Raw genomic sequence first — 14,041 nt, 5'->3', positions numbered from 1 at the left:
CGTGACGCGAAAGCGGGACCGCCATTGGCTCTTGCCGCTTGTGAGCCGCCATCGCCCGCATCGTTCCGTTCGCTACTTCGCGCTATCTTTTCTATTTCCTTATCGTGTGTTTTTAATCGTGAACGGTGAGGAGAAGCGTGACTTTTGTCGCCGGAAGCAGCGTACTTCATGCCGGTACAAAGGAAAGCGCAAGCGGCGCAGCATTGTGACGACCACGGCCAATGCCGGCACGACCGGCACCGTGAGGCCTAACGGCGCCGGGCCTTCAAGCGTTGCAAGCGCGGCTCTACCAGGCGGGGCTGATTTTATCAGCGAAGATATCGACTTTATAAGCGCATCGGAGAAGAAGTCGGCAGCCTTCCAAGGTGAGGAGACAGCCAGCCACGGGAGCGGTGCAGTTATCTGTGGAGTCGGCGCTCTGACTGACCTTGAGTGCCGCCGTGTGCGCGACGTGCGGGAAGTGCGAACTCGTCGTAGTCGAGGTTGCGAACAAGAGGAAGGGCCTCGCATCGGTACTGGAACTGAAGTGCAAAAACGAGAAGTGCCCTGCGGGAGTGGCTTCGGGAGTGATTTCTTCTGTTTACTCGTCGCAGCGCGCTGCCGCCGTCGGTCGCGGAGGCCGCAAACCGGAACTCTGCAGTTCCGGTTTGCGGCCTCCCCGTGATAGTTTCGCCGTCAATGTGAAAGCGGTACTCGCTGCACGCGCGGTTGGCATCGGACACGATCAGCTATGCAGGTTTTGTGCCATTCTTGGTCTACCAAAACCACAGCATCAAATGACGTTCTACAACACTGCCAAGAAAGTTCATGTTGCGGCCACAAAAGGCATCTCTGACAACCTTGCTGAAGCAAGGCAAGTAACTGCGTTGCAAGCTGGTCAGACTGACCTCAGTGTGATTTTTGATGGTACTTGGCAGAAGCAAAGACACGAGACACAACAGCACTGCCATTTCTCTTGACACTGGTCTCTGCCTGGATTTTGAGGTGCTGTCAAACTACTTGTACTTGTAGCCGCCACCAAAAGCTTGATGAGCAAGAGGAGGAAGTGTGGCAAGCCTTTCATGCCTCTTGTGTGTGAAAAAAATGTTGACTGCTCATCCCATGCCATGGAGACGGAAGCAGCACTGCGCATCTGGCACAGGACGCTATCGTACAACCTGCAGTTCACTGTAGTGGAGACTGCCACTGCCCTCACAGGGTTGTGGTTCAACAGAGGCCACACTAGCTTTGAGCAAGTTCTCCAAGAACTGGGAATCTTCCCTTCAGAAGAACTGGTCAGACTAAGCAATGCAAGTGACCAGCGGAGGGTCAGGCAGATGTGTGCAAAGCTGACTGCTAAGGCTAGCCCCCATTGCCGCAGCCTGGTGAAACGGTCCCACACCAAGGACTACCCCAGCAAAAACCGTGAGGGTGCAACTTATGCAGCAGGAGCATTCTAGTTTTAGTACCTCAATGTGGACATTCCAGACTGTATCCCCACCAAATTTCATGTTGTTCGAGCAAGAATTTCTGAATCTGCCAAAGAAATAAACTTTCAATTGCGTTTTTCTCAGCTTGTTGTTTTTGTCCGTTTTCTGAGTTTGTGCACACTTATTTTCCCAGTTAAAGTTGTCGTATCAGGATGAAATTTTGCACAAATGTTCATTATAACACGTAGAGTGCACAAATCTTGTTCATTATGCAATTTGTGTCCTTAGATATTTCTGGCGGTCATAAAACAAAAATATACAGAACAAAAAAAGGCACACTACCAGTCATTTTTTTTTCGTGGTGAGGAAAATGATGATGAGGCTTTTTTAGGTAGATTTGTGCACTCTGCAGTTCATAAGGAACCACCTAGGCTATTTTAAAAGTTTCAGAAAAAATTTTTACTATAAAAAAAAGTGTGCACAAAAAAGCCATTTTTGTGAAAGTCATGCTGCGTAACATTTTATCCGGAGCAGCTATTCAAAATCTGATTACATATATGACCAGAGGAGCTCAATCTCTATAAGCTGTGAAAATTTCAGCCTCCTAACTTCATTATTAAAAAAAAAGTTGTTTGGAGGAGCACGTCCCCTTAATTTCCGACCATCAACGGAAACGCCTCAAGAATTTTCAGTCGTAGGTGTCAGTGCTCCCAGTCCCAGATATAAACTGCAATCGAACCGCCTCAGTTGAGCCGAATGTCCCCTCAATACCAGCCACCGTGTCATTTGCGCCTTCGCAGCCACTCCCCAAGCGTTACCCCCAGCACTTTGAGTGGCCTCGGACATCATGTGAGGTGGTGACCGCAGCAGCGCCGCTATTGCGAACCCCTCAGCTGGACGGTCTTCGGCGCAGCGATCAACATTCCTCTATGGCACGCCGACATCGTGAAACCTGCTTTTCAAGTGCAGAGGCTGCTCCGGTTGTAAGGTCAGCTTCACCGTGGTGTCGCTGCCCGCTGACATCAGAAGCCGGCCGTAGGGGTGGAACAGCGGTGCAATGCCCCATGCCTGCACGAGGGGAAAAGTTTTTGCACGCTCAGCATCATCGACTTGCCCTGTTTTTTGCACCCACTTTTCGACACAGGCCAACTCAAATAGAACACGTGTGTCACCTGAATCCATTCACGGGCCTTGAACTTTTTTATTACGTCTCTACGTCCAATTCTCAACCCATTTCAGCTTCTGGTTAGAGATGCAAGATTTCTTGGAACTTTTGAATAAGCAGGGGTGAGACAGCTGAATCAGATTTGGGAGCAGTTTTTGGAGCAGCGAAATCTCGATTTTGGAGCAGAAGAACCTTGATTTGGAGCAGAATGATGACATTTATTACGTCACCTTAGGAGCCTTAAAATCAAATTTTTGGCAACTCGGGGGGTGGGGGAAGGGGGGGGGGTACACTTTTTAATGGGGGTTTGAACGTACATAACACAGAAACAGCCTTTCAATGAAGTTTTTTCTACTAGAGTATCACAAGGCACGAACTGCACTACCTTTTTACAAGCCATTTATAAATTCTTAGGCTATATATGCATGCATAGTTAGCATGGAGCCGTTGAAAACATTGAATCGAAAAACTAAGCAATCGTAAGGCATTTTCATTATCGTGTGAATGCTGAAATTATTATTTTTGTAACCCCGGACTCGGCTTTACACACAATTGTAGAGGCATGGCAAAAGTTGGGCAAAGCGAGGTGACAATCTTCGCACCCCACCAGCCCTCCCATTTGAATCCCCAAGGTGCGCAGTGACTAAGATCGCAATTTGAATAACGTTGGTATGTTTAGCCACCTCCCTCTTGGCATTAAATTTCACTTCAGATAGATAAACAATTATTACTAGCGTGCAATAATAGCCCGTCCCGCTATCAGCCACTGCTTGAACATTTTGCGGCTATGTAGCCTGCGCGGCCACTTCTGCAGTGTCGATCGCCTCATTTCCGTCACTCGCAAGCTTGCTGTCAAGGGCAGCAATAACTTAGCGTTTTATTATAACACCGCAATGAGTCCGAAATTTCACTTCAAGCACGCACCGCGCCTCTCACTCGAGGCCGAAACACGGTGAAATCACGGGCCCCACGTTGTTTTTGATGAACTCCCGTTCTGCGAGTCACGCAACTTTCCTCAACAGATCAAACGGCTAAATTAAAACCCCGCCACCCCCATAACCAAAACCACAGTAGAAATCGGCGAAGAGCACTCTGCCTGAACCACGAGCAGCTGCTTCGCCCGACGGCCATGTTTTCCAATATTCACCACACCAAGACGGCGGCGCCCAGTAATGCCGTTCTGGTAGTACACTCTAGTTCTGGAGGTACGGCGCTCCGAAAATTGCCGTCTTTTCATAAATTTTCACCAGTAGTTTGTCGCCTGAGTACACATACGTATTTTTTCTACAGAACTTTGCAATTGTTTTCCATGGGAAAACTTAAAAAAAAAACACAGAATATAACATGTGCAAGCCGACATGGTGACCTTCGAAAAAACTATCTTGGGGACAATTTTATGCGGAACTATCTTGGGGACAATTTTATGCGGGTTTTTTATCTTTAGAAACAGGATAACCTTGGGGGTGCTGGAAAATTATGCCGTCAGTAAGCATTTTTCCCCACTGAAACTGGCGGGAGCGTTAAAATCCTTGGCTCTCAGACTGTTTTGGAGCAGATTGGCGCAATTTTTGCAATTTTCAAGCTTTTGGAGCAGCCTGGCGCAGGAAAGCAGATTTGTATCAAAAGTGCGCAATATGCGCAGCTGTCTCACCCCTGAATAAGTGTCTTTTAGGTGTTTGTAATCCTGCTTTCCCAAGTCTTGCACCTCTTTTTCTGGGAGTGTGAACACAGCCCTGAACCTAAGGTCCTGCACTAACAAGGCTGGAGTAAAATGGAGTAAAAAATGTTCTTGCCGCCAGTTTTCCCGTTTTTCTGTTTGTCTTCCTTCCTTTTCGCCAATACATGGCATGGCAACGGAGTGAATGCCATCGTCTCGTCCTTTAGGTGTTGCTATTTCTTTCCTGTGCCTTCGTAGCTGTGGTCCGCGTTAGCATTCATTGTGACATCATCAGGCCGCTCGCTCGTGCCTGTGTGTTCCCGTGTTTGGGTGTTCCTGGGTGTTCCCGTCCTGAGTATTCCCAAACACCCGCATCAGGTGTTCCAATTCCTAAATATATTCTCACTCCGTGCTCAAGACCCTTTGCGAACTGGCAGAGGCTTGTGATGCAACTTGTGATGAAATCAGTTAACTCTCCTGCACTAAATTTGCTGGTATGTTAGTTTTGTGCACCTCTGTTGTGAGTTTCAGCTGTGTGAAGCTTTGCAGAGCAGGAAAGCCAACTGAGCTTCATGTACCTTGTGGAGAAACCAGCAGTGTTACAGCTTCACCACAGAGCCAACTTTTTGCACCGCCAGCAGAGTTCGACAAAAACATCAAGTGAGTTTCAGTGTAATACGAGGGCATCAAGGACCGAGAGCACTGGTGTTGCCATGGGGACTCCAAGAAATGATGGCTAATGCACGCTTAATTACTGCTTTTAAGGTTGCAAGTGCAACAAATTCACTACGCAACAAAAGAAAACACGACTGTGTAGCAGCAGCTCCTTAACTCTTTTGTAGTAAGTACAGGCAAGTTAGATGGTCCGGTGTTTCACTTATGCGCTGTTACCTTCAGCTTATCATACAAATTGTGCACTACAGGCTCGTTTTTCCAGGCTTTTGACGACTGATGATGGGGTCTTGGACTTTTTTTTTTCATTGCAAGATGCAAGTAGCGCAGTGTTGCAAGTGGATATTCAGAGTATGTTTCTTGATTAAGATGCACAAAACAGGCAAAGAACAACAAACGCTAAAACAAAAGTTACGAGGTGAACAAACCAAGTAACTGTTTATCTACGCCAGACACCCCCATGACCTCGGACATGTTATTGAAGCAAGTTGCAAATATTCACGTATACCATTACCCCCCACACACACACAAAAAGTGTGAAACTTTGAGCTGTATGCATACATACTCAAAATGTCTGCGCATGGTGCAATTTGGATAAGGTGCTATGCTGTAAACTCGCTTAAGCTTTAACTTGCTTACTTCACGACTCAAAAGGCAAAAAGTGTATGCAGTCACGCCTCTCTGTTCCATACTAATACATATATGCATTGGTAATGTTAATAAATGGAACTTTTTTCACATTTTTTTTTTACTTGCAGTGCTGCCAAATGTTGCCAGCAAAATCAGTCACAGACATAGCCCCGCATATCTATTATTAGCTAATGCTGTAGCTCAATTTCTTTGTGTCTTGGTTGTGTCAAAACAAGAAAGCTTATTTAAGCATCCTTGTTCTGCTATAGACGGAGTTATAATGGAAAGGAATCTTGGTACCAGCCTGTTCATCTCTGACTAGGATTGAAAAAAAAAAAAAACTACCAACCCCTGAATTCTGAGGCTTAGATGTCTTCCAGATGTTGGTGTCTGAGTCACTGACCAATTCCTTTTTGACTGAAAATTTTTGAAACCATGTGACGCTTGAAATTCCTAAACTCTGCGAAAAGCCTCCCTCATCAAAGAAAACTGTTGTAAGCGGCAGGTGGCACTGCATTTTCTACTGCTGGCGGGGCAACGAATTCACAGCTAACCTTAATTTCAGCACCGTGCATAAAGTAGAGGCACTTTAACAATGCTATATCAGGTCAAAATTGAATGGCTTCACTCATACCCCCTATTTATTTCCAGTACTTACGCTACAAGCTTAACGCATATGCATTGATATGCACACCAACGACGCGTCTGAATTCTGTGTGAAAGGAAATTGTGCTTTACAGGCATATGTCCGGGCCTTTAGGCTCATCATTTAAGTTGCATTGCATTTAATTAGTTAAATCACTTGTTGCACCCTCAATTTTAAATGAATTGGTCCCAAAATACTTTAAAATAAACAAACAATCTTTCTTGCCTATAAAACTGACAATTTATTTCTTTAAAAAATCAGAGTATCAAGCAATGATATGTCTACAAGTGTCAAGTGGCCAAATTGACAGCAGACCACAGAGAAATTCGGATGATATTAGATGAGCTACGGGAGCCCACAAGGAGGGGAGATTAGTGTGCTGACATGTGACAAAACATCAAAACATTTTTCATTTGCATTTGGGCATTTCTTGTACTCGCACGTTATGCCTTGCATGCTTGTTTGGCTTTGAACACAATAGCGTTAAGGAGTTCGTGTCGCAGAAGAGCCAGTGTTGGTGGCATCGTAATGCAAATATCCTGCTTAATTAATCGATAGGGTCAAGACAAATGCGAGACACGTTGTGTTCTGGGAATGCCACAGGTGGTATTTACGCGAATGCATCACCACCTGGCCACCACTGGTCTGCCGGGAGAGAACAAGTGAGCGATAGATACAGTGCTGTCGACAAGAAAAGGGGGGGGGGGGTGGGCTTTTTTAGTCGTTTTTTACGAGTACACGTGGCATACCCACTTCTTTGTGTTTGTTGTAGTGTGACTTTAGTGCATGAGAAACAAAGAGAAGGCGATGCGAATAGGGCCAGATAGCACTTTCAAGTTCCATTCTCAATGGCAAAGCTTAAAGGGGCACTAAGTTGCTGAATCACTCTTTGTTTTGACTGAAAGATCACACATAGCTCTCTCGGCTTTTGTTCGATGAGGTCTAGTTTGCCGAGGAATAAATAATTTAGGCTGGCCGTTCTCTCCTCTCCCATTTATCGTGACATTAAAGAGAACATCACAAAATGCCTAGAGCAAGCCGAGGCCACATTCTCGACTTTACTTGATTTTCACCATATTTTCGAATGCCTGTTCTGATTGGTTTTCACTTTCATCACGAGGATCGAAGGCCAATCAGAAAGGGCCTTTTTGGCACCATCTTGGTGTGGTGACACTCCGAACCGGACGGTAATCCAGCCCTATACACCGGAGTGCTCCCATGAGGTACCAGCTTGCAGAAAATATACATGCTACCACCCATAAATAAAGTTAAGGGCCATATTTTCAAGGCAGCATAGCTGATTACGCTGATAACCTCTGTCTTTCGCCACTGGTCATTGCACGTCAGTATGCTGGAAGTAAGTAGGTATGGTAAGCTTTTTCGTTCACCCGCATGAACCTCCTTTTCGCTGCTTTTACCACGAGACTAAACATTTCAACAAATTCAAAAGTGAAATGAAGCCTGCAACCTTTCATGAGAAGTCTTATTTTATACTTGCTAGCTTAGATTTGTGTCTTCTGGAAAGCAGGGGCTGAGCTGTAGTTCATGCATATATCATATATTTATTTTACATTTGCATGTCCCTGTTGCCTCAGTGTTTGTTTTGGAAAAGCACTAAGGAAGCTCCACTAATTTTATTTCACTTTCACGATTTGTGACGTCACAAAAGGTAATGCGGAAAAATTTGTGTGGCACCGACACCTGTGTTCACAATTTTGGAATTTTATATGTTAATAAGCAGGTGCTACTGCTGTGAGTGGTGTATTTGTATTCATGACACTCTAATCTACCGACGTATGCCATCTTGCTTTTACACTCTTCGATTTCTCCTACCTGCATAAGTTCGTTCATTCATTCAGTCCTTTTAAGTTTCCCCAAAGTTTTTTTGCAGAGCTAGCGTCGTGCGGGTAAGCCAACTTTATAGCAAGTGCGTTGCAAAGACAAAAATACATGTGCTTCGCAGCAAAGCAAACTTAATATGTTGCTGTGAGGGTATTAAGAGATAGCAAAATATGCAGAAAGAGAGGGAGGGGAGGTGTCTGCGAAGCCCTAACTTTAATATCGAGGGCTTTTCAGATCCTCACAAGCACCTTCACAAACACACCAAGTCCACTCAATCCTATTTTAGAGCATCTGCAGCAAGCATCCAGTTCAAAAAATGAAAGTTAGGGGCTTCAGAGTGCATGATGGGAATGTGATGCACGTTTCCAGCCACGTTAGTTTCAGTCGTTTGAGAAAATTTCTAACCGTTGTCCTTTTTCACGATTTTGGTCGCCGGGTTGGAAGCAAATATTTGCAGCCACTACTCGCACATGCTATAGTGCAGTGTGCTCCTCCAAATAAGCAACACCTTGCATAGTTGCTTCGAAGTATGGTTAAAATGCTTTGATTTGGGACCAAATGTGCACCAGTGAGGCACTAACGAAAAAACCATACGTGAGAAAAAAGTGAGTGTTGTGTGTCCATTCATTTTATTCACATTTTCAGATTCACACGCACACACAGTCGTACACGCCGCTGTCTGTGATGTACAAAGATGTAGGCATTACCTGTTTAGTAAGCACCGTTATCATGCACTTTTCTAGATACTGAACATCGAAGGCACCCGCAATCAAGTCTATTGCTATGCTGCTTTTGAGCCGCTTGTAAGTGTATGGCACAGCAAAAAATATAGTATATAGCGGATACAAATAGTGCAGCATTTACATAACCAAAAGAAAGTACGACTTAAAATTTTCCTAAATCAGGTTAGCTTGAAATTAAGCTTTTATTTCTATGCAACAATCCCTAATTTTGTTATCGCAGTAGCCCTACACTCTAGTAAGCTGTTGATAAGATGTGCACTTGTCAAGAAAACGTAATTTGACAGGCATTCTGCCTGAATCCAAGTTTATCATAAAGCAAGAATACCACTAAAAATATCACTCTTTCCTTTTACGCTCTCTTCTCATCTGTGGAGTCCCATGCACACATTAGATACAGTCAAGAGGAAAAGGTCATAGCCCATCAAAGAATATTTTTCTCCCCTGCAGCATTTCGACAAGTGGTACTTTTCAAACAATCGTAAATAGATGCACTTTGGCTGCTCCTCTGCCATTGGGAGGGAGAAACTACTTTTTGATTCAATTGAATCCATGTTTATTTTCCAGAAAACGATTGTCTGGGCCACCAGGGCTAAACGACGAAATCACAACTTCACTCGGCTGCGATGCAGCAGGGACTGTACGTGGAAAAATAAAAGCGGGCTGCGTCGAAAAAGAAACATAAAACAACATGTAGGTACATAAAGAAAACATGTTACACTGATATAAACCATTGCTTTTATGATTAGTAAACTTGTGCTTCTGACTCTACGCACACATTTCGAGACCACCTATACATACTGTGTCTTGAGTATTTAATGGACATGCCTTTACAGGGCGTTGGTAGCACCTGTCACTTGTACAACAAGCCAGTGAATTCTGAGAAAGCTGCTGTTTTTTTTTTCTATTACTGTTTTTTTTTACGAGAACCGAAGGTGGGGAGTGACAAGATCATTTCAAGTCTAAATTGCAGAACCTCAGTTTTGTTGCACTGTGCACCTTCCAGCCATTGGATACAGCCGCCTGGCATGCTCTGTACGCACACCTCGGCAAAGAATGCTTATTCAGTTAGACCATGCAGAACGGCAGACAACTCAAAGGGGCCATGCAGACAAAATACAAGTTTGTTTTGCTCGAAAGATGCAGTATCTTGTGGGGGCCCTAAAGCGGTAACCACATGCACGCGCCTGCGCGCTAGATTTTACGCGCTCGCGCGTTCACACGCTACCTCGCACCGGCCGGAGACGGCGCGCCTGGCGAAGCGCGTCGCGTTCTCGAAGATCTGGCTTTGCCAGATATTTCGCGCGCTCTCCTGCGTGCCTACCGGCCGGCACCAATCAGAGCCGCCGCTCGACGCGCTTGCGTTTCTCGGGCCGGGCGGGCTGCGGCGGCCGCGGGTGAATCCGCCGGTGGCCGCAGCCGACAACGTCGCTGCTTCAAAGTTCCCGTCTCCTCGTTGTGATAAATCGGCGTAGTTGTTTCATTAGCCGCAAAGGTTTATTGGGTGTATGCGCTTCCTCCGTGTCGCACCAGCAAAATACACCATCGGCGAATAACAACGCACGCGAACAAATTTCGTCGCCCGGAGGCAAACATGGCTTCCCGCCGTCGTGTGTGCCTAGCGACGCGGCGATGCTGTTGTGTTTTAGTACAAAGCTGGCGTTAAAGGTAATGTTGCTCTGCTGTAGGACGAAAAGCCGACGTTTGTGTGTGTTACGATGACAGTGTAACAGAGTGTGGAGCTGTACAGTTGGGCCATATCGACAAGGTGGTCCCGTCAAGCGTGGGGCGGAGCATGCTCACGCGCCTCCGTCGCCTCCGTGTGGCTGCGTGCCCTCGCCCTCGTCAAGCGCTTGGGCGCGCAGACACGAGAACGCGTGTGGAATCGAGCGCGCGGGCGCGTGCGTGTGGTTACCGCTTAACCGCTTCTTCGGCAGCAAACAATGCTTTATTCACTGAGAAATTAAACATTTTAAGTCAAAACTTCAATTCACCTGCTAAATCATGTGTTTTTGTGACATCGACAATGACGTATTAGGAGCAGGGCCTTAAAACTAAATACAGCCTGCTGACCAGGGCTGCTCCCACCTCACAGGCACCTGTTTGATTATCGTGTTTATTGCCCACTTTCATAGATGGCGCCACAATGCTGCCGAAGCACCAGTGTTCGTACTTTGCTTCTCGCCGGCCTTCTACACCTGCCGTATTTTTTTTTTTACTGTTCGTACTAATGTTTCCTACAACTTAAAGCTATGACTCGACAAACATGGTCACGTAAACAACCGTGCCGCTTACGTCAGTTGGTCAGTGTTGTTTCAGACAAGTGCAGCACGTGCGTCAGCTGTGTTAGCGGTGTCAGCCAGCAAAGTGCCGCACTAACTGATTCAGTGTTTATGTGTCCTTCCGTAACAATTGTTCACCCCACAATTCTTACAGCTATAAAAAGAATGTGCCTTACATTTAAGTGTAAACAGCTCGTTCGGCAAGCTTAATAGCCCTGCCTAATTTTCGTTTGCTCTTGCCGGCCCCAGCCAATAGCAGAGCTGGCTGGTATGACATCATAGGATCTGTTGCGGGAAACGAGCTGGTGGGTCGCATGGCCATTCCCTTTTTTCCTAATTATGTAGCTTATTTGAACGAAGTTTATGTTAAAAGTGGTGTCAGGATGATTCTAACGAGGCAATTTTTTGAATGAACCAAACTTGTGTTTTGTCTGCATGGTCCCTTTAATAAGGACAGTGCAAGTACTTGTTTCTTGTCTTGCTGTGTATGTGCAATCTTTTTTTTTTTTCGTGCACGCCTCTGCAAACAACAATGATTGCCCTTGTGACACAAGGATTCTGTAACCTGATACAATATGAACAAGAACAGCATTTCCGTTTGATAAATACTGTGTAAATAAAACGAAAAAAGATAAGGAAAGTACAAGGTCCGTTTTACAAAAGAAATAGGTACCGCTTGATCAATTTCGCAGTCCGAGCAAAATGGGTGCCTCACTTGAGGATACAAGAGAGACTTAGTACGAATACACCGGGTGCGCGAGGTTATTTGAGAACAGAACGTTGCTGTCAGGCAGAACAAAATATCTCCAGCAAAACGAGACGTATTTTTACCAAACTTTGCGAAATACTTTTGGCATGGTTTATTTCTGTAACTACTCAATGAATATGCCATCGGCAGCAATAAGTGATTCGATCCGGCTTCGCAAACGGCTACATGCACGGATCAGGTGCTCTTTAGAGGCGTTGGCCATTGAGTGAGAAATGGCGGCCTTCAACGAGCCTTTTGCATTATGCGGCCCTTTGTTGGCCTCTCTCTCAAAGACGTCCCTGACATAGAGGTTGAGCGGATTTAAACCTGGAGAACTAGGAGGCCACAAGTTGGGAGTGACGGGGCTACGGAAGTTGTCAGCCATGGCACTATTGGGTGACACAAGCAGTGTGGGCAGGAGCCGAATCTTGCTAAAAGACAAATGGTCTTCTTTAGAAATGCTCTCTATCCATGGCTTTACAACAGTGTCAAGCACGTCCACGTAACAGGCTGCATTAACACGGAGTCCTGCAAAAATTGTGCGGTGGCTTGACATCACCCTCATTGCGGACAACGGATAACACCACCGCCGGAGAAATTAAGAGGCTCTGACAATGTCCAACCGCTGAATGTGCTTTTCTCTTTTCGCCACAGATGCCACGTCACCGCCACAACACATCAGCTCTGCCCGCACCTTGCAAAAAAACTAAAGACTTCGCTGCTTTCAGAAAGGCGGCAATTTCCAAGTCGCTGCAGTGCGCGGCCAGGGCAACGAGGACTGCATGGCGTTTCGTTTCCCGCTTCAACTTGTGCGCTTCCATCTTAGAACAAACTGCGCAGTATGAAAGATAAGGGGTCGACGAACCAGAAGCCGCATGCTTAGATTTATATGAGGAAGCTGCTGGTGTCTATGGTGATAAGAAAAAGTGTTCTCAAATACCTTGCACACCAAGGGTATCTGCTGGTCGATACCAAAATGAATGTCTCTTAACCCTTTGAGGGTCACGGCCGTACATGTACGGCATCGGCAAACACTTCCAAATGGTCAATGACGTACATGTACGGCATTGCTTGTATCTTTAAAAAGCGCGCCTTTTTCGCCAACTTCTCTTGCTTGGCATGTGCGGCCACACTTTGGAAATAGTACGTCAAATTTTTTTCTTGCGCCAACGGCTCTTCTTTTTATTTTTTATGATTTACTTCAGCGGTGCGCCGGCTATCGCTTGCGCATCCGCTAACGAGGGGACGTGCTGGGTATCGCCCACTGGGCACCCGGACGCCTCTCACTTCTTGCGCCTGCCACAGACCAAGGTTGCCTGTGAAACTGATGAGGCTCTTTTCTCCTTTTTTTGTATTTTATGAGCGGTAAGCCGTCTATCGCTCCCACATCCGGCCGCGCGCACGCGCAGCGACTGGTTTCGGTATCGTCCTCCGGGCGCTTCCCGCTTTCTTCGCCCGCGAAACTGATGTCTACCTGATTTTTATCCACTCAAAAGGTACCGGCTTGTTACTCTCTCGTATTTATTTAGAATTTTTTTTGTGTTACTCATGAATAAACCACATATATGTAACAACACAAACGATTTTTGTCACTTTATGGTCACCCTAAAAAAATTACAATTTTTTCTCGAAATACATAGATTCATCAGAAGAATTTAAATCAGCAATAAAAAAAAATCGACCCTGGGGGATCGCATTTGGCGAAAAAATTCGACCCTCAAAGGGTTGAAAAGGTGCACGGTCGTGACGACAGCTCACGCGAGCAAGAAAAAGTCTGCTAAGCTTTTGGCAGGCTCAGACGGAGCCGTAGTGGTACTTGTCCCGCCGCGTAAGGCGGTCTTCGACATCCAGAGCCAACAACCTGGCACGGCGAGGGTTCGGGAAGCCAAAGTACGCCACCCACTGCACATAGTTGTGGAAAAGGCTCCGTTAGCTCCCGCTTGGGATAGAAAATGTGTGAGGTCGGAGGCATGCGTACTGTGTCAATATTAGCAGGGAATGCATAGTGTAACGGTTCCAGAATAGAAATCAAATAAACTGTCTTATAGTACTGAAGTAAGATGCACAATACTTATCAAGGTTATAGTATTAGGAGTAAAAAAAAAATGCAATGCCTGTACACTGAGGTCAATACTGTACAAAAAAAAGCTAATAAAGTAAATTAAATACCATACAAAAAAAAAACTAATAAAGGAAATAAAATAATGTATAAAAAAAAACTAACAAAGGAAATATCTACGCAGAGGAAGC

The 14,041-nt window shown here is 45.6% G+C and overlaps 1 protein-coding gene across 4 annotated transcripts in view; it reads right to left on the bottom strand.

The window, feature by feature from the left end:
• Positions 1 to 14,041, bottom strand: part of Wun (wunen) — a 35,381-nt gene that overhangs the window by 9,858 nt on the left and 11,482 nt on the right. Inside the window, exon 6 of one of the 4 annotated variants that reach the window (XR_013320837.1) lies at positions 2,054 to 2,477. Coding sequence is in view for 3 of the 4 variants with exons in the window: in XM_077693957.1 (XP_077550083.1) it covers positions 9,302 to 9,424 (123 nt within the window). In the remaining variant the exon portion in view is untranslated. Of the gene's footprint in view, positions 1 to 2,053; positions 2,478 to 8,627; positions 13,694 to 14,041 lie in introns of those variants that run through there. The other 3 variants (XM_077693956.1, XM_077693957.1, XM_077693958.1) reach the window with 3 other exon arrangements.

This window comes from Haemaphysalis longicornis, unplaced genomic scaffold (assembly GCF_048455015.1).
Source record: "Haemaphysalis longicornis isolate Haplotype H1 unplaced genomic scaffold, Haemaphysalis longicornis Haplotype H1 scaffold_12, whole genome shotgun sequence".
In the NCBI taxonomy this organism is placed as follows: domain Eukaryota; kingdom Metazoa; phylum Arthropoda; class Arachnida; order Ixodida; family Ixodidae; genus Haemaphysalis; species Haemaphysalis longicornis.
This window is presented reverse-complemented; position numbering and strand designations above follow the sequence as displayed.